Source organism: Oculina patagonica, chromosome 13 (assembly GCF_052425735.1).
Source record: "Oculina patagonica isolate OP01 chromosome 13, crgOcupat, whole genome shotgun sequence".
Lineage (NCBI taxonomy): Eukaryota > Metazoa > Cnidaria > Anthozoa > Scleractinia > Oculinidae > Oculina > Oculina patagonica.
Genome location: NC_135770.1, coordinates 26941913 through 26968027, shown reverse-complemented (window position 1 = coordinate 26968027; position 26115 = coordinate 26941913). Strand labels below are relative to the sequence as shown.

The following is a 26115-nucleotide window of genomic DNA, read 5'->3' as shown; positions in this document are numbered from 1 at the left end:
TTTTTATGGGACTTTATTCCATTTCAAGTACTTTCGAAATTCTTGTTCGACGATTTTCAATATCTTCGAACAACTTCTAATTCTTCTTAGACCCTTTCGCTCCCAGTGTAGCATAGGTCCACGGAAACCATTGCTCGCCTTCGTGGTCTGTTCGAACAACTAGGTAGCATTAAAACACGGGTTATTGGGCTTTTGCGTTGGCCTTTGGGCTGGCGTCTCCCCCCGCGTCCACCAGCTCCCCCCTGTTCGGTTCCGTCGTGGTGTTCTCGCGCCTTTCCGTGTTTCCCCTCAGTGTGTTACATATTGACATGCATGTTATTCCTTGAAAAATTGCGAATAAAATGCGAAATTGTTAGAGAAATCCTGTCCGAAATTGTTTCAAACTGCCAATAAAAAAAAAAATTCGAAATGATTCAAAAATCCTATTCCCCCAGAGCCTTTGTTTCTCGTGCCAAGGCCCTACCGGCTAAGAGAATTGAAAAGGGCTATGGGGACGAGAATGAACCTGTCCCAACCATCCTTGTTCTTTTTTCATTTTTAATTACTTCTGATATTTTTCTACTTTTCTAAAATTATTACTGTGGGATTCCTTCGAATTGAAGGCAATTTTATACATCAAAAAACGACTTTTATATTATGAGCTATCTACTTTAAAGAGGTTAACAGGGTTTCTTATTGTACAGCAAAATAGGCACCGCTAGGCTCCAGATGTAAAGGAGTATACACATCGAGCTAGAAGTCATTTTTATACTCATTGCTGCCCAGGCGATGGAAAGCTTAATGTTCGAGCCGTCTTTCGGAGAATACCAGTTTGTTAACACCATTGTCACGTGAATTGCGGCTATAAAATATACAAAATGAAAAAACGAATAGCTATACGGAACCTTCTCGTCGGAGAATTCTTCTGAAAGGTTTTCACTTTCATCGACTGCTTCTTCGTTACCTCGTTCTTCATCCGGGCACTCTTCATCGCCGTCCTTGACTTTCCGACGACGAAGCCCGATGATGAGCCGAAGCGTAGTCGCGATCAGTTTCCGTAATGTGTCGGTTATCGGCGATATCCGAACACTGAAATATATAACAGTTATTACCAGGAAAAACAAGTCTAACGAAGCTTGAATGTTAAGGTTAGGTCTCATATCTGCTTCGGACACGTACGTCGCAACAGGGTTACACCGCTCGTTAGGATTGTAAGACAACGCAGACCATGTAAGGTAAACTGAATATGTTGTCACTACAGAAGACTGCAACAATCCGCCATCTTGGACCTTTGGGTGAATTGATATTATACCAGCCACAGCGCACAACACAAGGTTTATACTCACAAACATCTTGTTTGTTTTACATCTGCGCGAAGCACCGAAAAATACGTAGAAACAAACAATAGCCGTGGCAGAAATTGCGTAAAGAATGACAGTGCATGCGAATACGGAGTAAAACCAGCATTTCTTCCCACTTTTTTCCATTTTGCGCGCCCAAGTTTTGTTCCAAAGGCGTGTGAGATCCACCAGCAAAAACAGCTGAATAATAATAAAAAAGAACGTTCCCACAAGACCCAAGTACATCCAAATTTTACTGAATTCCATAGGAATGAAAAATGTGAAAAGAACTAAGCCGAAGAATAGGCCAAACTTGACGAACCACAATCCGTTGTGAATCAAAGCTCGAGGATCCCTGTAAGATTGGACTGAATAGAGAATAAGTGCGAATAGAAGAAAGAAAGCCGCCATTGAGAAGCAAATGCGGTACACAGCTAAGTATGCGGGATCCATGCTCAAACAGTTTCCCATTCGTGTAAGCTTGTTACAAAAGTACGCGTTGCTCTCGAGCGCGCGCCGCACGGCGGGAAGGTACATCGCACACGAGACAGCTGTCCCGACCAATAGGAAGAAAGTGTAGATGAACCGCGTCGATTTTGATTGGTTCCACAGTGGACACGGTTGAATGAACAGCGCGTAGAGCGTTCTGCACGTGAACGTGCCTAGTGACGTCATAATACCTTGTATGGAGTGTACGTCTTGCTCGGGAAAGATACTCGGAGCGACGAGGCTCCAAATGTACAAAAATATGGTGACGAGACTAGCGAAGGTTTTAGATGTGAGTGCAAGCCAGTTCACGGCTATTTCCCCGAACTGTGTTTCTCTTGGGTTGTACCAGTTAGTTATAACCATCATTGCGTGAAGACAGAACATCGAAAATATGAAATACAGAAAAGAATAACTGTATCTTTCCTTAACCTCCGAGGAACTCTCCAAAGTCTTTGTGATCTTTCCGCTCGAAATCAAACGCCGTCCAAATTTCCTGTAATACGTTTGAGGTTCTCGCAAACAGGCGAACGCCAACAGGCAGAAAATAATTAATACATTAGCAATCGAATATAAGTTCAAATCGGGTTCGTTCCCAGTCTTAATCGCGTAGTCTCGCTCGGCGTTGCATTCGCTTTGTCCATACCTGAGCGAGGCATACGTCAAATACGTCGTGTACATCGTCACGAAACTTGTCTGTAGTAATCGCTCTGAATAGGAGTCCAGAAAAACAGAAATAACTATGGCCACTACGCACAAAACAACAGTTCCCGTTAGCAGTAATAAATTTGTTCTGCAAGTGTCTTGCTTGCTATAGAATATGAATAGTAAGACGACCACGATTGCTGAAGAGAGGTACATGGCACCCGAAGACAATAAACGCAAAAAGTTCCAGAACTTTGCTGTCGTTTTTTCTTCCATCTTGTCCGTCACAAATTCATTCCAGCCTTTGGCGGCGTCTACTAAAAACACAAACTGTATTAAAGTGTAAAGGAATGATCCTGCAATCCCAAAACACATCCAAACTACTCCAAATGCACTTCTCGGAATGTTGAGTGCGCAAAATGCGAAAAGCGCTAGGAAGGCGAGTTTTGGAATCCAAAATCCCGAATGAACTTTGAAAAGGAGATTACTGTTTGCAGAAAAGGAACAAAAAAGGACACAAAGAATCAAGAAGAAGATCGAAGTCGCGAAGTAAATTCTGTATATTAGCGAATAAGGTAGCATCATTTGGCAGTTCGTCGATGAAGTTCTGTTGTTAGAGGCACAGAAGATTTTCTCAGCTAACGTTGTGTTTACCGCGGGATGGAACAAGCCATAGCAACAAGTGATGACCACGAGAAAGACTAGCAGATAAAACAGATGAATTGCTGTAAAATCTTCGCTGGTCGTCGGGCTAGGTCCGATCAGTGAAATAAAATGGAATTTTTTAGCCGGCGATTTCGGATAATTTCCAAGTTTGGAGATCAACTCTCGTCCCTCGCCATTGTCTCTGCAGGCTTCTGTTTCCACTTGACGTTCTGCACTGCCCTTGTTTATATTTAATTCTCCTTCTTGCAAACGCTCCATGTTTCGTTTCGCGAAGGTCCGCCAAAGTCAGCCGTATTTGTTTGCCTTGTATGCGTTTGTCCTTGATTCGTTCACTTTAAGAACTGCAAGCTTATCTTTACGGTTTGCAATTGCAGTGAAGAGCTTAAATGCAAGTCTAGAACTCATTAATACCTCTATTTGTACTGTACCGTCATATGCTTGAATATGAACAAGTTAATTCCTGTGGATGCAGCAAGCACTCTTAAAAAAAATACGATTTTAGTTTTTCGAGCCGAGCGGGTGCACGCATACATGAGGGAGGAGGACAATCGAAACACCAGCAATATTTTTTACTGTCAGAAGTCGGATTTGGCTGGCGTCATGTACAAAATAAATTCACATATTTCCTCACCTCTTAATCTGCTTCCTTGAAGTCGATGCCGAGATCAATGAAAATAAAACTGATGTATTTTGGGTTGACTGGTGGTCATTTCTTACCACCTGTTGCTAAGAGCTAGAACAAGCAATGGAAATTCATCGATCGACGTAGAGTTTACCCTTTTTTACCTCCAACGTTTCCTTATTCACTATTTTGATGTACAGGAATGAATCTCACTCACTTGTGATTTCTCATGATAGCGTAGGAAATTGTCGTTACTACTCAGTTGTCTGGCCATCGCTTCGGGACGTCTTAACCTTTCATACATACAAGCTTGCCGTGGTATACGAGCTAAAAAAGAATTACTACAATTTATTCCGAGTATAAACTTTGCAAAACTAGTTAATAACAGCCAAAAGGTTGACGATCGATTGGTAAAATATCGCTATGGTGTTTCAGTCACTGTATCCGCCTAAAGGGTCAGCATCATCGTGTTTTGTGGCTTTAAACCACGATCAGATAATTATTTTGATTACTATTTTAACAATAGAGTGTTTCTGTCGAGGAACTATTTAACAATTAGACGGCAAGCTCGAGGTTTCTACCGGCTGATAGTTGGCGAGGGGCGAAGCCCCGAGCCAACTATCAAAAGCCGGTAGAAACCGAGAGCGAGCCGTCTAATTGTGTTAGCATAACCCACTGACCGATCTATTAAACACAAAATATAGCTAGAGTTGATTTATTGAATGTTTTGATTGATAAAATTCAGCGAAAACTAAGCGCGCGCTCCGAGAGCCTTCTACGGATCAATAGTAGGCACCTGTGTAGCCAATCAGATTGCGCGATTACCAATAGTAGGTCAGTGTGGTTATGCTAACGGCTGATAGTTGCCCCGCGGAAATTTGATGTTCTTAAAACAAATATTAGCCCGAGAAGCGTAGCTTCGAGGGTTAATATGCTAGTTTTAAGAACATCAAATTTCCAAGGGGCAACTATCAGACCGATAGTTCCGAGACAGAAACACTCTATTGTCTTTATTGTTCATCACTAAATTTTCTTCCGCGCGCACATACAAAAACGAGCATCGTGAATTATTTTTACTTTTCAGGATAAAAAACTCAATTGAAAGCCGAAATTTAACAAACGAAACAAAACCAGACAAGAAAACCCACTAAATGCAGTGAATCTGGTTGTTTTTTTTTGTCTGCAGGCAGCTTGTTTACAAAAAAGTCACGGGCGGGCACTATCGATCCGGGTATTTTTCTTCGGCGGGCACTATGGGCTGATAGTGCCCTCCGGCGGACGGGCACTATCGCGTCACGTGTTCAATTTAAACCAATCAGAATCGGAGAAAATTTAGTGGTGAACTATAAAGGTATTTAGTAGAAACTCAGCTGTGTTCTATTGGAAATCCGCGAATCTGATTGGTTCTCCCACTGATTTCTATTCGCCGATAGAACACAGTCGCGCGCTCGCGTAGCTCTTTAAGCGGTAAATTTTCTTGATTTTTGTCTTCAAAGTGCACAATATTGTAGGTTTTGGACTGAAATCCTTCAGAGTTTCTACTAAAACAATTAGACTACTCGCCCTCGTTTTCTATGAGCGATAGTCAACTCGGCTGCGCCTCGTTGACTATTTGCTCATAGAAAACTCGGGCTTGTAGTCTAATTGTTAAATAAAAGTAGCAACAAACGTTTTTTGAGTGTCGAAGAGATTGTACTCATCTTCAAAGTGAAGGTACATTTTTCAATGAAATCAGTGATCATTCATGTAGGAAAAAACCTTACCCATACACCCTCAAATGAAAAAGACCGGCGCATCCAGATCTCTCGTGGCTAGAATGCTCGTACAACATCATTTTAATTACGAATTATTATTGAAACAACTTGAAACATGTGAAATGCTAGGTTTGTACAACTAACATATAAAAGAGCAGATTAAGTGGCCAATATCAGTCAGAAGCGAGCTTCTGGCAATATTCCAACTAAGCAAGTCTTCTGTTGTGCTAGAGCTTGGGTGAAATAAAATACTGATAAATTAAAGGCTCCTAAAGTTTGTACAAAGAAGTGTGTTACAATGTGAGTGGTTAAACTACTCATTTGAGGGTAAAGGTGATTATATAGAATCCTGATAACTTTTTTCTTAAAACAATGACAACTTTAAAAATATATTATTAACCTTAAGGCACACTCAACTAAAGTGAAATTTGGAATTTCTGTTCCAGTACCTACATCTTAAAGGGGTGGGCATCAGATTGTCCACCTTTCCGACTTCGCCTTACGGTCATCTATGTATGTATGGTCATACGGTCATTACAGCCAACATTTTCAGCCCTAATTAATGCTAAGTGTGGGAGGCGCGGTTTCGAGCCCTGGCCGGGGTCACTGTGTTGTGTTCTTGGGCAAGACACTTTACTCTCACAGTGCCTCTCTCCACCCAGGTGTATTAATGGGTACCGGCGAACTAATGCTAAGGGGTAACCCTGCAATTGACTAGCATCCCATGCAAGGGGGATAAGAAATACTTCTAGTCGCTTCATACTACAGAAACCAGGATAAGCTCCGGAATTGATTGGTCACTAAGCACGACGTTTACCAAGTTCATACATTCTTTTTTACTGTTCCCAGTCCTCTCATTTCTTTGAGGCTGGCTCTAACACACTGTAAGGATATCTACTTCACATATTACCCGCTCTTCACACCAGTCAGTGCAATCATTTTGAAAGAAATCCATTAATACGGCCACCCGCGTGAATAAGCTTTTTATTAAAATACGACCAGATCGTGATAGTGGCGGGGCTTTCACTGTACTTCGCAAGGTTCAGGCGCAATCAAGCCTGAAGAGGAGAAAACAAGAGCAGAAAGGCGTTTCCTAGCGAGCGAGAAAGAATGGTTCTCTCTCTCTCGTTTTCTTTAAACCTCCTCCTATTTCTCAACTTCAGGGAGATACCATTTCGCTGTTATCAACTATAGCTCCCATTGAGGCTGTATTGTTCAGTGTATATAAGTGCCAGGACTACTGACGTTTAATAACAAATAATTTGGGGATTTAGGAATTGGCTCGTGTTATCCATAAAGCACATACAATCTGGTGATTTCTCACGGGAATGTGTTTGACCAATTTAATTTTTTCAGCCTGTGATATGCAAAATATAACTCAGTGTACTGCGCGTGTGGTGATTGGTCTTTCAGTATGACAAGCCGGACTCCTGTTGTTCAAACAGCCGCGCAATCTTTTTATTTGCACAGCGATCATTTGTAACATTCGCCCATTTTTTACTTCCTTGCTTAGATTTTAAAGTTGTTAAAAAAATGCTGGAACCGAAAGAGCCGAAGGAGGATAGAAACTGTAAATACAAACCAACTCCGCCGGTGAATTAAATAGCTTTTTCATCTATTTTATGGCAAGAATTTAGAGCAAAATAAAATCAAAATCGTTTTCTTCTGTTGCATGTTTTTAATATTTTGAATCTAAGAGGCAAGACTAAGATCTAAAAAATGACTGAATTTCAGGCGTTCTAATTCAGATTACAATTGCTGCCGTGCTGGGCTGATTTAGGGATGCCATGAGTGTAGGCAGGGAGGAAGGCCGATGATCTCATGATCAGGTTAGGACAGAGATGTAGTGAGTATCCGAAGATAAAGTGAAGTTTATCTTGTATGGAAGGAAGTAAATTAGAAATTTATTCAGTGCACAAGTTCTTTGATATTATTTAAAGTGTAGGAGGTTTAAATTAGAGCATTTGAACTGTTAATGACGCACACAATTGCACCTGGTCTGTGATAACTTTTTGTGAGCCAATCCGCATCGGCCACATTTTGTAGCGCGGCGCACTCCAATAGCGCATGCGCCATCTGCACCGCGAACCTCGAAAACTTCCTAAATCGACAAGATGTAAATTAATGTTTGTGTTTCGGAATTCTCCTACAATGAATAGGTATTTTCTATTGAGGTTTTGGCTGCTGGTGTACTTTGCAGCACCTGGGTCGTTTGAATCGTCGACTGACCGATGCTTCTGCGAGGTTAGTACTGTTTTTGTTCCTGACTTGCCGGTTGTTTTTGCGCTGTTGATCGCTCAAGCGAGCCACCGGCAAAGCAGCTGGTCCGCTTGACTTGACTTCATAAACGAAGACATTTTTTTTACTTCGTTTGTTTAAATGTGGAAGGTCAATGTGTTAGCAATGAAGAGTAAAAAGCGCTTTTTGTAGTTTTACGAATCATTTGGCGAACAGCAGCGAAAAATAAGCTTGCATGTGCGCACAAAAACATGAAATTAAACGCTCTTCTACTAGTTCTAGATATGCATGTAAGCTTAAGTCTTAATTACGATTTTTCTGGTGGTCTACCTGATAGTGAATTGCGAAGGCTTTAAACACGATCGCTGATGCTATTGTTAAAATCAGCCAGGAAGACCAAGGGCTGAAAAGGTTAGATTTATTTTAACGCCTCTTTCTTAGAAAGCGATAAATTTTATAGTGATAAATTTTGCTCCAAATATTGACAATCAAAATGTACACAAGTTGTCATTTAGTGTACGCGGGGAATTTTGTGCATATTACTAAAACGAAAATTTTAGACACAAACTGCTGCTGTTATTTTGATCAGGTATAAAAAGAGGCAAAGAGTAACTTTCTGTTGTACAAATTTTTCGTGGCCTGCTATAATTGGTGTATTCTTGCATGCAAATTGTTGACTGACTTTACATGCATTATAAAATGCAGTTATGCATGGTTATTTAATATGCGCCGGCCTAAGTTTAGTTAAGCATAAAAATATTATAAGGTTGAGGTTGTTATATGCGAGATTTGTCTTTATTCTTTTGACTAATTTTCCTAAATATGTGATTCATTTCCTGTGTGTTGTTGTTTCTTGTGAGTTGGATTTGAATACATGTATGTGAACTGGCTAAAAAAGAAATAAGAGAAATAAAAATTTTTATCTTGACCAGTTGTTCAAGAAAACATGGGAAGGAAAGTTTAAATCTTAGTTGTTATCAGCTTTTTATTACTGTGCCTCTATCGAGTCCTTTGCTAATGGGCTGTAAATTCTCAAAAAAAATTATTTTCCCAAAGCCATTTAATATTAAAAACGTCATTAATCACAATATTAATGCAAGGTCACACCCATGTTATAAGATGTAATATTGATCACTGGATTAAAGGATTAGTGGTGAATTATGATAAAAGGTACTCTTTACATGATACATGTACATGTTTTTTCACACTGTCATAGGGATTTTTCTGCTTTTCAGTAAAAAGTAAAAAAAATTGGGGAAGTACTCTTGCTTGTACACGAAATGCGCCTACATGTAAAGCAAAGATACAAAGTAAATTGTTGTTCAAGGTAGAGGGGAGCCATTTGTTTTTCCAAGTCACAAGGGAAGAACTTGAAAAAGTCAACTTAACTTTTTCAAGTTGAGATCTTAAGGTGATTCCCTAGTATTGCATTGCGCATCCTTACTGCGCAGAATTTTACGTGTTATTAGCGCGCGCACATAAACAAAATGGCAGCTTTTTTCTATGCGACTTGGCTCGCGAAAGAGAAAATCATCGTTTTCTCGTAAACGAGTTCGGTGACCTATCATTTTTTTCTCTTAGTTCGAAAGTATCGACCAAATTCTTTCTATAAAATGAATACAGATCAATTTCTATGACAGAATAATACTTTATCATCGAAAACGTGTACTTTGTCAGTACTCGCAAAGGAATTATAAGGAATTATAATATAGTTAGGAGTCTACGCACGCTCTGATTGGCTAAAAACCTATGTTTTATCAGAGTATAAAACATAGAAAAATCATGTTTTATTGTTTTTCGTCAGCTTTCCTCGAGTGCTTTGCGCGTCGTTGACTGTTCATTGGCTATAACCACTCGTATCCAACAAGAGCGAATGGAATAATTGTTTTATTAAATTCCTTTTTAAGTATAAATCCACTGGACATTTCATTTTGATGTAAACGAAGTGAGGCGGGAAAAATTGTGTCGCGGTGTTCACTGCTTGAGTTGAATGAAACTCGCAAGGAAAGCGAGCGAGAGAGTTTTTTTTCGAAGATTTTCTTCGACAATCTCCTCTTAAATCGTGTTTTCATGCTGGAACTTGACTGTGACAACAATTAAGGTTTACGGGAAAATCTGAGGCAATAGCTTTTCTGGAAATTATATGCCTTGTTCAAGTCGAACGAAGCTAGGGACGGATGTCATCGAGACTACCATATTATGCTGAGATGAAATTGCACTCAGAGTCGGTGAAGTTTATTGAAGTTCAAAAAGACAAGATCGAGATTGAAAGGTAACAAACTTACCTGAAATGCTTAGCCTTATTTTACCTCAAACACTGAATGAAATTTTGTCAGTTTTCTGGTCTTCCTGTAAACTATTTTCTGCTTTTTATCTTTGTTTACTCGCTCTTGTTGTACATATTTTTAATTAAACTTTTCACTCGCGGTGTCTAAAATCTATATCATAAAGCAAAGAAAGAAGCCTAAGCCATGTTTTATACTGTCATAAAACACGTCGGGCATTTGAGAACACTCGAGAAATGTAGAAAACATTCGCCTGCGGCTCATGTTTTTTACATTTCCCTCGTGTTCTCAAATGCCCGACGTGTTTTATGACAGTATAAAACATGGCTTAGGCTTCTTTATTTGTTAATTATATGGTAAATACAAGGTCTTCCTGCTCCTAACGAATACGGTGACCCCCCTTTTTTATTTCAAAATTTAACTTCCCTTCAGGTAAACAACCAACTGGCAAAGTTTGGTTGGAAATCTATGAGCAGTTCTATTTCTAGGGAATTACCTTAAGTTCCTGATGGCATCACAATTATATCATTTGTTTATAGCTTCAGTACTTATGGGTTAGACACTGTTGTGGGTGTTTTGTTTACAAATACACGCATGTGCTGGCCACACAATGAACGAGAAATTTTCAATACTGCACAAGGTGTAGCCGAGTGCAGTATTGAAAATTTCAAGTTAATAGGCCATTTCCGAGTTACCCTTTGCCTCTGTTTCAAAACGAGTCTACGTGCGAAACCATTCAAATGAAAATGACTTTCACCTACATATATCCTTTTTCATACAAATCAAACTCATTTTCATTTAAATGGTTTTGCACTTCGACTCGTTTTGAAACAGAGGCAAGGGGTAACTTGGAAATGGCCTATTGTGAGGCCAGCAAATGCTGGTATTTGTAAACAATAATTTGTATCCTTACCTTCATATTTGTCATGATGATCCTTTGTGTAATAAAGTAATAATTATTTCATACTTGTTAAGCAGGAGACTCCGAGACACAATTGTGATACTGCTCATTGAAAATGAGACAGTCATTTATATTTGGTGGAAAATAGTTACTGGAAGGAGAGAGCGAAATCAAACAATCATTACTTAACATTGTTATTTATATTATTATTTTACTGAATACTGCTGACATGTTGTTTGTTATCTTTATTAGTTATCAGGGAAACCTGAAGAATGTTGTTGTGACGTGGAGACAGTGGATCAGATAAACAAGGAAATTTATCCTGTCATAGCTGAACTGGTTAAAAAGGATTTCTTCAAGTTCTTCAGAGTATGTAAAAAAACTACTGTACTATGATATGTATGCTTACCTTTTTTTGTTAATAATATTATAACAAATGTTCAAATGTGAAAAAATTGTTCACAATTATAATATTTAAAGGAGATGGTACATACAGTACACATACATGTATTTTGAAGTTGTCTCAATCTTGCCGTAGATATCGTATGTCGAAAGCAATAAATATTTATTCAACAACAACAACCATTTTATTTTGCTAGATAAAAATATAGAAATATTTACAGCATGCAATGAAAATGAATTGACGTACAATCTAAATTATAAGAAAAAAAAACTCCTGAGAATAGTAATAAACTAAACAGGCTGAGTTGTTACAAAAATTAAAATGCTATGACTAGGCTGTACATGTACATGTACATGTAAAAATTATATAAATGGTCATCTAAAATACTTTACTAAACCATTTAAAGGCCATAACTTAAATTTCCTCAATTGCCTGTTAAGACGAAGTGAGTATAATTAGCTAACAAAAACACAAAATGATTTGATGATTTTCATTGGCAGGTTAATCTGAACAGACCCTGCCCATTTTGGCCAGATGATGGTGCTTGTGCAATCAGAGACTGTTCTGTAGCGGCTTGTAAAGAGGTTTGTGATGATAGTCATAGATAACTGCGATCACGTGACTTTCAACTTATAATATTAAGCTTGTCCAAAACATGATAATGTACATGTACATGTAACCTCATGATAAACAAGGACGTGACTGACTTACGTCTAACATTGTGGGAGACATGGTGGTCTAATGGTTAGTACATTAGACTCTGGATTAAATGGTCCTCATTTGTGCCTTTGCCAGGGTCAGTTGTTACAAATTATGTATGTAGATCATGTTCTCTGGCATGATACTTTTATCTCCTAGTGCCTCTCTCCACCCAGGTGTATAAATGGGTACTGGTAAGCGCTAATTCAAATGCTTGGGGGTAACCCTACGATGGACAAGCATCCCATCTAGGGGGGGGGGGTAGAAGTAGTTCCGGCAAGATTATTTGGCCTCGAAATATGCCCCCACGTGTAGTCACTGAAGTCATGCCACAGAAACTGGGGATGAGTGCCAGCCGGATGGGCCATTACGTTTGAACGCAGATTTTAAACAAACAAATTAATAGGTTTAATAAACCGAAACCAGGGCCGTAGCTTAATTAACAAAAGTCCTTTAATTTGTTTAACAACTTTTCTACCACCTTTTTCACCTGATAGAATCTCACAGCTCTGGCTTGATATGCACGTTGTATAATTATTATTGTTGGTGTTTTTGCTTGTTTTATATCAGGAAGAGCTACCAGAAGGTATAAAAGCTGAGGTACATTATCCTTTTTCAATATCTATTAAGACTTGTACGGTACAATGTACATAATGCCTCACAACTCTTCTTACTAATTAGAGAGCTGAGTAGCGACAAATTATATACAAGATTAATATAGTGGTAATATGAGGGTCAATAAAAGACATGCTCTGTAAATTGCAGTTTTTTAATTTTTGCATGACCTGATCTGTGGCATTGCATTCATGTACCGGTATATCCTCTACTGCATGTTTAATGAATGTGGTACCTTAACTTAAGGTTAGACTGAGATAATTTGACTGCACCATGTATTTTTAAACTGAATATTTAAATTTTACTCATGTACATGATGGCATACAGGTTCAAGCTGGTCTTTATAAAAGTTCTACTGGCTTAAAAATCTGCATCTAACTTGTAACAGGGGCGACGGCAAGCTAATAGGAGTGCTAACCGTAAGGGCGGCATGCATAAAACACAATCTGATAGTGAGGTAATTTAAATTTATAAGTTTTAGTCTAAATTGAAAGTCAATTAATATATATTTCCTAACTTAAACTTATATTGAAATATTACTTGAACATTAAAATACTCTTGGACAGTGAAACATTATTTTTTTTTCTTTATGATTTTTAACTAAACAACTGAATTATTGACAGATTGCATGGCTAATTGTTTTTGGATCATAAAATGACACTTGAACAACTTTCTTTGTCTAATTTATGGCTTGTACCATAAAATAGTGAAACATAGTGGAATTCAGTTTTTCTTTGATAAGCATTCTTTGTAAAAGTGTACTGTGGCAACTGAAAATTTAAATTCATGGATCTTGAAAAGAGAAATTAAAAGGAAGTTACCCACAAGCTTAAGGTGTCTTTACTTTATTGTCAGGATAAGGTAGCTTCTGTTCATGTGCTAAATATTGTACAATCATGCTATTGTTCAAATCTCAGCAGGGGAAAAAAGGTGAAACATGCCAGCAATCACCAGAGGATGAACCCGTTCTGGGTGAGATTGATAACACCATAAGGTAAACCATTAATTTGCGCTCTAATGACTTGGTTTGTAGAGAGCATAAGTCATTAAAGAATCTGACCCACCCACTTTGCATTGCGCGCCTGTTGTTGTTTACGAGCGCAGAGGCCCACAAAAACTATCGTTTCACGATAACGCTTCTTTCAAAAACAGCGATCGTTCGAAGATCACAAACTGTAGAGAAGCTATAAGAAGCGATAAGACTTGTTTCTAGCATTCACATTGCGATACAAACAGATTTCTCACCTTTTTCAATCCGCCATTTTTGGGGCCCCCAAAAAAGCCAGTGAGAGCGACCGAGAAGTAAAATCTGTTTCCATCGCGATCTGAATGCTAGAAACAAGTCTTATCTCTTCTCTTCAGTTTGTTATATTCGAACGATCGCTGTTTTTGAAAGAAGCATCATCTTGTTACAATAGTTTTTGTGGTCCTCCGCGCTCGTAAACAACAACAGGGCGCGCAATGCAAAGTGGGTGGGTCAGACTCTTTAACAAAACTTTCCATTCACAACTATCAAAAGTAAAATTATATCTATATACCTTTTGCATGGAAGGTCTTTTGCTTTGAACCCCCTTCCCACCTTCCTTGAAATTCTAATTAAGCTCCATGCTCTCCTTTGAAACCTTGGCTTTTGATGCAAAAATGCATGAAGGAAAGTGAATAAGCAAAAATGCATAGCTTTATGAAAATTAATTGCAGTATTAAAAAGTGTAACTAGTTAATAATAATAATTTAATAATTTAATACTTATTCAGCGCAAATTAGCATATGAATATGATCATAGTTGGGGCCTTACAGGCCCGGGGCTTATTATAAAATAGGGAAAATAATGGTTAGCCCCTAAAAGTGACTTAACTGTACTGTGCAACTGTAACTGTATCTGTCTTAACAATATGACTGTATACTTTTGGTGCCAAAATTGAAAACATGTAACTATGTGGTTTTATGCAGTGACAAAGATAAGCAAGCATTTGAAGCATGGCATGCTCATGATGACGCTGAAGATAATTTCTGTGAATTAGATGGTGAGTCACATAATTTCTTATTAACATTGTCAAACAGATTAAGAATAATGTTCTTGGAGATTATGTTTTACTGCACATAGGCGGTGGAGCAATGGGGGCGGGGGGTGTATCCCCCCCAACAAAAAATTTTCAGCAGCCCACATTTTGGTGTGGAAAATATCATGAGTGTAGCATAAAATTGCTTTCTCCAGATATTCTGTCTCGCGAGTGATTTCAAACATCTTCGAAACTTGCTTGGAAGTCTTCGGGAAACTTCTTTTATCTTCGGAAAAGTTTGAGAAATGATCGGAAACGTTTGTATAGTCTTCTAACTACTGCTCAGGAAACTAGAATGGAAAAAAGGTGCTCCAAATATTTAAACCTGCTGAGTATTTTGGGACAGTCTTGACCCTCTCCCCCCCCCCCCCCCCCCCCCGTCCCCCCCACACACACACACATTCCAAAACACTCTTCTGCCTCTCGCCTCCGCTGCATGTTCCTGTTATTGACCTCCCAACTGTAAGCATCCGTAGGTACATCATCATTGTGTTTTATTCATTCCCTTTTTAATTTGTAGATGAGTCATCTTCAGGAATGGAGTATGTTGACCTGTTGCGGAACCCAGAGAAATTCACTGGATATGAAGGGTACTCTGCTCAGAGAATATGGAATAATATTTACAAGGAAAATTGCTTCAAGTAGGTCATCCTTCATGTCTCTGGTATTCTCCATTATTATCAAATGATGCTTGTCCAAAAAGCAAATATTATTATTATTTTTTCAATTTGTCAAGTATGAGTGTGGTCATGTTTTCAAAATATTACATTTCAAAGCCATCATCCTCATAGCCACTGTTTCTAAGAAATGACTTATTTCTTTCAGACCTACATCTCCCTATGGCAAAAACTATGGAGTGGTTACATCAAAAAATGTTGACAGTAAGTCCTGAGTTATTAATGACTTCGTTGAGTGAAACTCTGTCACTCCTGGCACCAACAGACCACTTCTGAAAATTTGGTGGCATTTATATATGACATTGCTCTAATTTGCTCTTAAAAATGCATGACATCACCTTAATTATGAGGTGCAGAGCAATGTGGTCGCAGTAAGACAGAGTACAGTCAACTCTCTCTAAGACGGACATCATTGGGACCGGCCCCAACTGTCTGTCTTATAGAGGTGTCCGCCTTATAGAGAGTCGAGGTAACGTGACACCAGAAATTTTGAGATGATAAAGCTAAACGGCTATGCACAACTAAACGAATACATGTCTGTTTTATTTGCTTATGTTAGCAAAACCTATAAAGTGGAACAAAAATAATATCAGAGATCTGACTTGTTTGTTAATAACAAACGGTGATACTGTAAGTAGAAAACTAAATCTACAAGTTTAAGCAGAGAAGTAATGCGTTTTAGCTGATTGGTTTTGGTAAATTTGGTATTCTAAAGGCCCTGACATGCTATGCTATATGTCGATAACAAGTTTTGAAGTATTATTCATGAAAAAATAACTTTTAGTGCCTGTCCGTTGGCGGTTTTAAACTGTCCGTTGTCCGTCCATAACCAGGTGTTCGTCTTATGGAGGTGTCCGTCTTATAGAGGTGTCCGTTAAGAGAGAGTTGACTGTATACTGAATCTACACATAAATTTATACATGTTCTCATTTGAATGTAGCTTTTAGCAACATATATTTTGATTTAAAAAGAAGTGGACTTTTCCTTTCTAGAAATGTGCCTTGAGAAGCGTGTGTTCTATCGAATGATGTCAGGACTCCATGCCAGCATCAACATCCATTTGTCCGCACTGTATCTTTTTAAAGGTAAGAACTACATGTATATACTTCCTTATTAAGCAGGGTTGTCAGTGGGTTTTTGAGTAGCAGGTTCCATCTAAAAAGTAGGCGGCTACGAAACACTCAGAACTTAACAGCACACACTCAGAACTGACCTACTAATATTTTAGAGTACATCTAGTACATAGATCTACATTTATTAAGTTGATAACATCGTTTAAGACATCACATCAACTATAAGAGTACGAAATAACAAAAACTAAATGTACATGTATAAATAAGATATAAAAATACTTACCGGTAGTTACAATGTACTTGTTTACATGCTCCCCTAAATTTAATTTAAAATTCGATAATGACTTGCAATTCACTAAGTCAGCGGGCAGCAAGTTCCATTCTGTTATTGATCTAGGAAAAAAAGAAAACTTAAAAACGTCCTTAGAAACTTTTGGCATCCTATACTTAAAAGCATGGCTATTGCGTGTTCTTTTTTCACTGTTTGGTATTAAGTGATTTTCTGTAGTTATGTCTACTAGGTTATGACTAAGTAGCCGGCGCCGAGTTCGGAATAGCCTGTGAAATGCGCCGGTTGCCGGCTTATTTTGACAACCCTGATTAAGGCCTGACTAGTCCTTTATACTCCCAAGCTTATGATGTTGTTGACCTGGCATGAGCTCTTTGTGACAGTCTATAAACTTGTTACAAAATAAATTACCACCACTATTCCTCAATATAGACCAAGCAATCTACATTTTATATGAAGATTGAAAAAAATTTTTACCATTCAATAATAAATTACATATACATGGATCGCTCTCAATTAGTTCGGGGAACTGGGGAATGAGCTGCAACACACAATGCGGAGCTTCACACTCTGTTTCTGCACCCATTGTTACAAATTCTTAGCTTTTGCACCAGATAAGCTCTTATACAAAAGAAAAATTGTAAGGGTTTTATCTACCCTATGAACAAATTTGGCCTGAAGTTCATCTTCCTCGCTCCCTTAAATACTTACACTGTTCTTTCTCCCCACCAGTACTTTGTACTGTAGCTAAGCCAAGTAAGATCAACACCATAAATGCTGTTTATTGTACTTAATAAAAATCTGTATAATTTTTTTAGGTAATGGTTTGACAAAACCAACATGGGGTCTTAACTTTGACGAGTTCAGAAGAAGGTTTGATCCTGAAACTACAGGCGGTGAAGGTATAGTAAATGATGCTTTTACACACATACATACCATGTTGTACAGAATCTACTGAGTAATGCTGCATCTTTGGTGAAAAATTTTCTGATAACGGAATGAGATTATGGTCAGAGGAGGGCTGAACATAACAAAGAAAGAGATATTTTATAGGGCTGTCTCAAGATTCAAAAAATTGCTTTGACAACAACCTTTCATTGAAACAGACTTAAATATATTGATGCTCTCACCAGTGAGCAACACGGAGACATGCTGCCATATGACTGTTTTTACTCTTACATTATGGGCTTACATTACTTACATTACTTTTTCTTATGAACAGCTAGTGAATGGAATTCCATCTGAAAACGGAAAGCTGTTAGGGTACCTTTATGCCTGAGAGGTCACAATATGTGCATCATTATGAATCAGTTTGCCAGATTTTACCCCAGGTCCTTTGAATTCAGTGATCATTGCATATCAGAGCGAATGTCAAATGCTAGCTACTGTCAGATCCAGACTTTATGTAACACAATTTTATTTGCCTTTGATAATGACAGGTCCAACGTGGTTGAAGAATCTTTACTTTGCCTACACTGTGGTGCTGAGAGCCATAACCAAGGCTGCACCATTCTGGGAACAGGAGCAGTTCTACACTGGAGATTTTGAAGATGACATACAAGTACAGGAACTTGTTCAAGCTTTGCTAGCAAAGTCAAAGTAAGAATTACCAAAAAATGCAAAGAGCATTGTTATCTTTGGGTTAAGAGAAGTTAGATGGCTTATCAGCAGGCTCCCTAGTGGAGAATAGAGTGAAGATAAATCAGCAAGTGGAGGAAGGCGGAAAAAAAAATTGAAAAGCCAAACAGTGGGAGATCTTACTACTCAGAGGCCATGCTCGGCTCATTCTCCTTACCATTTTTTCCTTCTATAAATTACCCAAGTAAACCTCACAAATTAAAATCTTGGCCAGGCCTTGAAAGTCAGGCTGGCTACTTGATGAGGCAAAGCATTAACCATTATGTCAATTGGTCAACATCATCTTATTTCTCATTACATTGTCAACAGAATAAAGAAAATTATCATACAATTAGGATGGTTTTATTGTCTGGACACACACACAAAATGATTGTGTAATTAGCATTCAAAGGAATGCAGGAGCAATCAGCAAGGTGCAAAAATCTTTTAAACTTCCTACATGAAGATGTTAACTCTGCTGCCTTTTACAGGACCTGTCCAAGCACTTTTGATGAAAAACTTATGTTCAAAGACCCAGCAAGTGCTAAGATTCTTAAGGTAAATTAAATGTTCACATGAAATTAAGCTCCTGTAAGCAGTCGACACCCCTGGGACTGCATGCTAGTGTGCGGTTATGAGAGGATCTGAGAGGTGTCTCCCTACAGAAGGTGTCCGTTAGCAGAGACTGGGTTCAGGGCTCGAGACCAACTTTTTTGCTAACTAGCCAAGTGGCTAGTGACAGCTTTGATTTTACTAGCCAAAACTTATTTTCTACTAGCCACAATTTTTAAGCATAGTTCTTCTTTTAAGGGGGGGGGGGGGGAGGGTGAAAACAATGTACGGTAATGTTTAAACCTTGAGCTGTAAAATGTTCCTTAAATTTTCATGTTTTTTTCTTACAAAATTGGGCTTTGTTCTTCACTATAAAAATTGTTCATATACGTTCGTTTTTGTAAACTAGATTGTTTAAAGCTTTACATTCTATAATGTCAACAGTTTACTTGTTAGTTATATTCTCTGAGAGATGATTTTAATAAATGCGGTTTCTTGCCACTAATGCCTGATTTTTTCACTTGCCATTTTGGCTAGTGAAAGGCCAAAACCTACTAGCCAAAACTGCATTTTACTAGCCTGTGGTTAGTTGGCTACCGTTAGTCTCGAAGCCTGGGGTTTAACTGTTGTTCACCATACTTGTTGATACAGTTGCTCTGAGGTGCTGGGATATGGGATAAATGATTAACTTGAGGTTATGGCATACAGCTATTTCAATTAACGTTGTCAGATCAAAGCTCAAAGCTAAAAGACAAGACCGAATGGTGGTCTGGGTATTCACTGGAAATTTGCATATTGGCCAATAGGTATTTTACAAGTTTGTATTTTTGCACGTGAAGATTCTAATTCGTGAATTTGTTTTTCTCTCAGGAGGCCTTTTCTGTAGCTTGCTTTCACTGTCGAGTAGCTTTGAGTTTTGAAAAGTCTTTTTAAATTTAGTGTAGAAAATATTAGGTACCTTGTTCATACAGGTCTGAAGAGAAAGAAAACGTGCAAATTCGCGTTTGTCATGTCATTATATCACATTAGTATTCAGCACGTGCAGTTGCTCTCCTCTTTGACCCATACTACCTATCGGCCTTGTCTTTAGCTTTTTTTTCCGACAACGTTAATTGAAATAGCTGTATACACCTAACATCTAGAAACTAGACTGGCAAAACTTTAAAAATCTCATCTTGAGATTTAGATAAGAGCAGTTTTTGATAAAGTGTCGTAAAACAAAAAATAGTGAACACTCTAGTTCATCATAAAGTACACAGACAATCCAGTGAACCAATCAAACCTCAAAGCAAATACATGTAATCGGCCCAAAGCACGGAAAAACGTGTGTGCGCGAGTCACGATTGGTTTTGGTTTTACTTCTGATTGGTTAAGAAAGTGGCTGGAGTTTTTTAACCATTCAGAAAACGTAGTACCAAAGGAAATGCGAATTACTTTCGACACTCAAGTGAAACCTGCTCTACACTGCCATGATCGGGTTCAAACTTACTGGAGTGAGCGTTTTTAGAAGAAAAGATAATTATACAGACACAGTAAATAATTATTTTAAAACAAGCATCTCTTACTTTGCTTTTGATTCTTTTCTGAAGCAACAGGTTCAAAATACATGTACATGTAAGACAGATTTTTATGAAGAAATTAAAACTGTAAGTGCCCCTACCTCAGCTCCTATAAATGAATATTTGCAGATAGGTTTTTTGCTTCAAATTTCCCAATTTTTACTGTTTCTTTTGCAGGAAGAGTTTAAGCTTCACTTTAGGAATGTCTCCCGTATCATGGACTGTGTTGGCTGTGACAAGTGTCGATTGTGGGGCAAACTGCAGGTTTGATTCTTTTTCTCAGTTTCTTCCCGAATAACACCCCCAAAAGTTAATTTTAATTTCGCTAAACTCTGCGTGGCTTGGCCATCGTCATAAGTATATTATTTTTCAATTGCTCCTGTATTTTCGAACTGAAGATAAAATCTTTTTTATCTTTGGGTGCATCATCTCAGGAATTAGTGATGTAATAAACTGGGTCAATAGACCATTTGCATTATGACGTAAAAGCGCAAAGAATTCTGGTAGTTGTAGTTAGGTTCGCGGGAAAACACCATTTCTGGCTTGTGATTGGCTAAGGCAGCCAAGCGGGAAGGTGGACATCTACGACATTTATTTGAAGCTGAGCTGCTAAAGTTTATGCTCTTGTAGCTTCGAAATTTGCTTATACATTTATATTTCAGTTACCTGTCAAAAATATAGAAAACAGGATGATAGCTTTGGAATGAAACTTGACTGACAAATGTTGTTCGTGTACGTTGTGTGCGGAGTTGACTTGGTAGAATTTCATTCATCGCGGCCGACAACTTCTCTTCGTAAATAATTTTATCCTAAAATCACAGCTTCAAAAAATCGCGCACTGGAAACAGATTGCTTGAAAGGACGAGTCTAGAATATGATTAAATTTGTGTGGAATTAATCAAGTGAAAGCAAGGCAAGCCATTGACTTTGTTCATCATCTATTTTCAAACGTTCAACAAACGATCGCTTCCATCGATCGCAGGTGAATTAATTCTTGACTAAAAAGCTTAGAAAATTTACCATATATCATGATTACTCGGCGGGACGGTTAGTTTAATTTATTTTTACAGTGAGACCGAGAAACGAGTCAAAGAATTTTCCTCGTTTAATCGAGCTTCAGCGATGAATCATGAAGGGTTAATGATAAAGGATTTTCAAGCTGATCAATCAAAACTTCCCTGTCAGCTGTCCCTGTGCAGGTGAATACAGGTTGTTTGTTTATTTATCTTAAAAATGTATTTCTTTTCTCGTCAAATTTAAACTGAACTGTAATTGCAATTTTCTTTAACAAAGAAGCTTTCTTGTTTTTTGTACTGAAAATGTCAACTCGTCGATTTGGTGTTGTGGTTTCAATACGAGCGTGGGCCGTACGTGTGAGCAAATATAATTTTATTTACATAATTTTGTTGATGAGCGATTACTTGTGAGACTTTAAAAATTGAGCCTCAAAGATTTTTACGAGTGCAGACATCATGTACTGTACTCCCCAATGTTTAGAAAGGGTAAAATATTGCGTCTTCGTATGCTATTTGAAAATACCTGGCAAGCAAAAGCTTAAGGTCGCGGGGGACACCTTAGGCTCATCATTATGCATTTATTTAAAGCGTATGCACGAAGTACAACGACTCACATCGACAACTTTACGAGATATTTATGACTGGAGAAAAATATGGGCGCGTGCGCGTGATTTGTAAAAAATCCCTGTTTCTTTGATATTTTAACCAATTTAAAACAACACTTAGCGATATACGTTCATATAGATTGTAGGAAGTCTTTGAGCTTATTTTTATTTAAATTTGACTATTTCTGCAACTAGTGTACTCAGAGTAATCACAAAAATATTCGGCATAAACAATCGTGTCCTTTTTGAAAACGCATTGTTCTCACCATAAAAGCGTGGAATATAATTACCATAATTACATCTCTCCTTGGCAAAATGATCGTATTTAGGTCGGGACACCTTCGGAAATCTCAAAGTTTGGACTTTTCCGACAATTTTGTGGCAGAGAATACAGCGCGGATACAGAACTTCATGACTTGCCACTGCAGATAGGTAAACTATGAATACTGTAGTGTGTCATAACAGAAGCGGAATTTTAAAAGAGCGCTTTTAGAAAGAGGTAGAAGACATTAAATTCAAATTTGCGCATTTAAACCGACATAACTTGCTGGCAAACTTTAAATTAAAAAATCCGCTTCTGTTATGACACTCTAGAGGTATTGACTGATTAGTTTTTGTCAAAATCGCAGTGTGCTGTCTTCTACTCGTTCCGCAAACTCTGCCACAAAATCATGTTTTTCCCAATTTGGCACTAACGAGGCTATAACATCGCCGTAAAATGCAATCTACCAAATAAAAGATGACATTCACAATCTTTCATCATTTCTTTATGTCTCTGTAAATTTTGAGCTTAATCGCACCCATAACAGCCGAGAAATAAGCGTTTTAAAAGATGCAGGTCAAGCAAAATTTCCCTTCATGAATTTATTCATGCTGTTGGTATCCCCCGCGACCTTAAGGAATATAATTAAATAACAGCGCGATTGAGACTCGACTGGAGGAAACACTCGTTGAAACTTCACTACAAAACGCAACCCAGCAAATATACAATTTCTTTCATACGTTTTTCATTTTAACAGACTTGGTTTTATACTGAGAGGTTGCTTTTTGCCTTTTAAATGACGCCTTAGGGACGCCTTTTTCGGTGAGCGTAATTTACTTTACCTCCATCACGACAGGCTTGATGACAATAATTCAAAATTTCCCGCGAACCTAACTACAACTACCAGAAGTCTTTGCGCTTTTACGTCATAATGCAAATGGTCTATTCTAATGTTGTAATTATTGTGATGATATTTCGGACTCAAATCCTTTTGAACCTTTCGGGGGTTGGGTTGGTGATGGGAGGGGAGGACAAGGAAAGGGTTTCTTTCCTGGGGCAAAATTTGCCGGAGTTTGCTGCGTGAATGAAACTCTAACATTACAGAAAACGTTCCCCTACGTAGTAATTTTTCATCGGGGATAGTGATTTACTTTTGTTGTTTTACACAGGTTCAGGGACTGGGTACCGCCTTAAAAATCCTATTCTCTGGTCACGAATTTGACGACGGAAAGTTCAACAAGAGCAGCCTGTTTCACCTCAAAAGAACAGAAATCGTTAGTCTGTTCAACGCGTTTGGAAGGTAACAGAAAACTGTTTGTTGATTTACTTGTTAGTTAAGATGGTTTCCGCACAATTTTCGAGCAATACAGGCAAAAATAAAGTTACCAAAAAGACCTCTTAGCATGGCAACAGTTTTAGTACAGCTAACAAAAACCTGCCAAAAATTTAGTACTCAAGCTGACCTCGCGAGAGAAAAATGGATTTGAAGTTGTCTTTATTTCAGTTAAAACGGACGTCTTGCGCCAGTTCAAAACAAAATGGCGCGCGTTTAATACATTTTTTCGAGGTTTGACTTTAATTTTCTCGAGAATGCTTTAGAATTTAATTGCGGGGTCACTAAGACAAATGAATTTCGATGAGATCTTTTAAATAGTATACAAAATGTTGCAGTGCAATGAGTAGATTTTTGATACTTAATTTTCGCACTCATTGCTCGAACTTTCAGCGGAATCCGTCTTAATTTGGTTTAATGTGGTGACTTTTCTCTTCACGTTACAGGTTGTCCAGCAGCATCAATTATCTACAGAAATTCAAATCGATGGAGCACGGGTGAGAGTTTTCAATTCTTACTTTCTCATTTCATTTTTGCATTTCACAATTCACATTTCGCACTTCAATTTTGCGTACCCATCTCACATCTAATCTCACATAATCACATTTCGCATTTTGCATTTCACAATTCACGTTTCCCAAATCACATTTCGCATTTCTCATTTCACATCTCAATTTCTTATGTCACATCGTTTCGCGCATTTCGCATTGTCATTTCACAGTTCGCATTTGAAGTGAATAAAGGCAATGAACCATTTTTGTTGAATATTTCCCAAGCCGAAGTTGTCGTAAAAAAAAACTTAAGTAAGACGGGTGTACTGGGGTGAACAAACGAGCACTGGAATAAACGTTATGCGGTATCAACTTATCCTAACCCTTTGTCAAACCCACTCTCCTAACAGGCACAGATAGCAGCGAGTTGACGGTGGCCTGGTACCATCGGATGAACTCGATGCAGTTTCCACTCGGCATCAAGGAGACGAGCAGAAGTAATACTGGAAACAAAAATACAGAAAACTTTAAATACAATTTATGTTGAATGCACAGAAGGACGATTATAAAGTTGTTAACTTGTGACCATTGTTATGATGGCAAACTTTTAGTCAGATTATCCTTGAACTATTTTAGATTTTGCCTGATTGTAAGTTAATAGGTGACTTCTATTGTCGAATTGAGGTGCCTGTAGAAATTGAATTTTTAAAAGTTGTAATTTAATCCACAGACAAACGATTTTATCAAAAAAGTAAGTAAAAGCAAACTGAATGTGCTTTACCCAACTCTCCTTGATTTCTAGTATTAATGGTCTTTATTTCTTCTTTCCGTGCGGTGAGCGTTTTTAAGTATTAGTGTTTGACTGCTGTAAATAGTTTTAATAATAACTGCTTTTCGTCCAGTGCTATGCAACGACTTTAAGAAACGTTTTGGAACCAAAACTTTAATCCGCACATGCAGTGATTTGCTCAGTAGAAGTGATAGTATTTTTGTAAATCAAATCTTTAATAAATAAAGCACATCACTTGCAATTTGAATACGAAGATTTGTCTTTGACTGTCTCAAAACGTAGAACAAAAGATTCTCAGCTGACCAATCATATCTCAGCTGTCTCTCAGCTGGCCAATCACGGCAAATACAGGCTGTGTAATGAACCAATCAGCACTCAAAGCACAAGTATGCAACGGGTGCCAAACGCGGGAAAACGCAACTTGTCAAAGTTGTCATAGTTCTTGCGTTTGCTCCTGATTGGTGGGAAGAGTGGCATTTTCATCTCTTCCCTTATTCGTATGATTTCGCGGCTGCTGTGATTGTTTAATTAAAATACTGATAAGTAACCTCCGCAAATCTTAAACGCAAAAAATCTTCCAGACATATTAGTAATTTTTGCTGGGCGAAAGAACATTGTTCATTATGTTATCGGGGTTCTGTTCCAAAACATTTTACTGTTAGTAAAAGGGGTTCGTTATGTTGGGGTTCCACTGTATTTTCTGCGGGAGAAAAAAACATTGCGGTTTCAGCGAAAACCAAGGCGAGAATTCAAGCCAAGTATAGCTAATTTTTTTCTCTCTTTTTTTTTTTTCTTCTTTAAAATTTTGCAACAACTCAAACGTCTAAAGGAAATACAATTTTGCAGCACCCATTTCAGTAATACGTTATGTTATTAGTTTCTCTGAGCCCATGTCACGCAATAACTTGTACAGTGGTCATTAATTAACAATAATGGGATGAGGTTGAGCATAATAGCGATAATTATCAAGGCCAAAGTTTCTGTTATCTGCCGAAGGCGAAGGCTGAGGCGGATAACAGAAACTGAGGCCTTGATAATTATCGCTATCATGCGAAAACCGAATCCAATAATTGTTTTATTATGCACATTCCTGAGCTGCACTTGTAAAGACAAGAGCGCGCACAAAATATACTTTTATAAGCTTACAACCTTTCGTTA

At 38.1% G+C, this 26115-nt stretch overlaps 2 protein-coding genes across 4 annotated transcripts; one reads left to right on the top strand and one right to left on the bottom strand.

Annotated features, from left to right (window-relative positions):
• Positions 1–352: 352 nt before the first annotated feature.
• On the bottom strand, positions 353–3529 carry LOC144634880 (uncharacterized). The gene has a single exon (XM_078493925.1). The coding sequence runs from the start codon at positions 3372–3374 to the stop codon at positions 660–662; it is 2715 nt and encodes a 904-aa protein (XP_078350051.1). The 5' UTR covers positions 3375–3529; the 3' UTR covers positions 353–659.
• A 4046-nt stretch (positions 3530–7575) lies between these two features.
• Positions 7576–24692, top strand: LOC144636327 (ERO1-like protein beta). 3 transcript variants are annotated; one of them, XM_078495510.1, is made up of 17 exons: positions 7576–7736; positions 11169–11285; positions 11820–11903; positions 12589–12618; positions 13022–13090; positions 13551–13627; positions 14584–14657; positions 15214–15334; positions 15519–15574; positions 16363–16455; positions 17551–17634; positions 18172–18331; positions 18841–18907; positions 20638–20724; positions 23513–23643; positions 24123–24173; positions 24578–24692. In XM_078495510.1, the coding sequence occupies exons 1-17, from the start codon at positions 7617–7619 to the stop codon at positions 24585–24587; spliced, it is 1431 nt and encodes a 476-aa protein (XP_078351636.1). In that variant the 5' UTR covers positions 7576–7616; the 3' UTR covers positions 24588–24692. The 3 variants fall into 3 exon arrangements, with proteins under 3 accessions (XP_078351636.1, XP_078351638.1, XP_078351637.1); XM_078495512.1 differs by lacking the exon at positions 13022–13090 and having other exon boundaries at positions 13554–13627; XM_078495511.1 differs by lacking the exon at positions 13022–13090.
• The last annotated feature ends 1423 nt before the right edge of the window (positions 24693–26115 follow it).

Excerpts from the sequence above, each read along its gene's own strand:
- LOC144636327 (XM_078495510.1), top strand. The coding sequence starts at position 7,617 with ATGTTTGTGTTTCGGAATTCTCCTACAATGAATAGGTATTTTCTATTG. Across the intron at positions 11,904-12,588 it reads CTGTAGCGGCTTGTAAAGAG|GAAGAGCTACCAGAAGGTAT; the intron begins GTTTGTGATGAT and ends GTTTTATATCAG. Across the intron at positions 15,575-16,362 it reads TACATCAAAAAATGTTGACA|AAATGTGCCTTGAGAAGCGT; the intron begins GTAAGTCCTGAG and ends TTTCCTTTCTAG.
- LOC144634880 (XM_078493925.1), bottom strand. The coding sequence starts at position 3,374 with ATGGAGCGTTTGCAAGAAGGAGAATTAAATATAAACAAGGGCAGTGCA.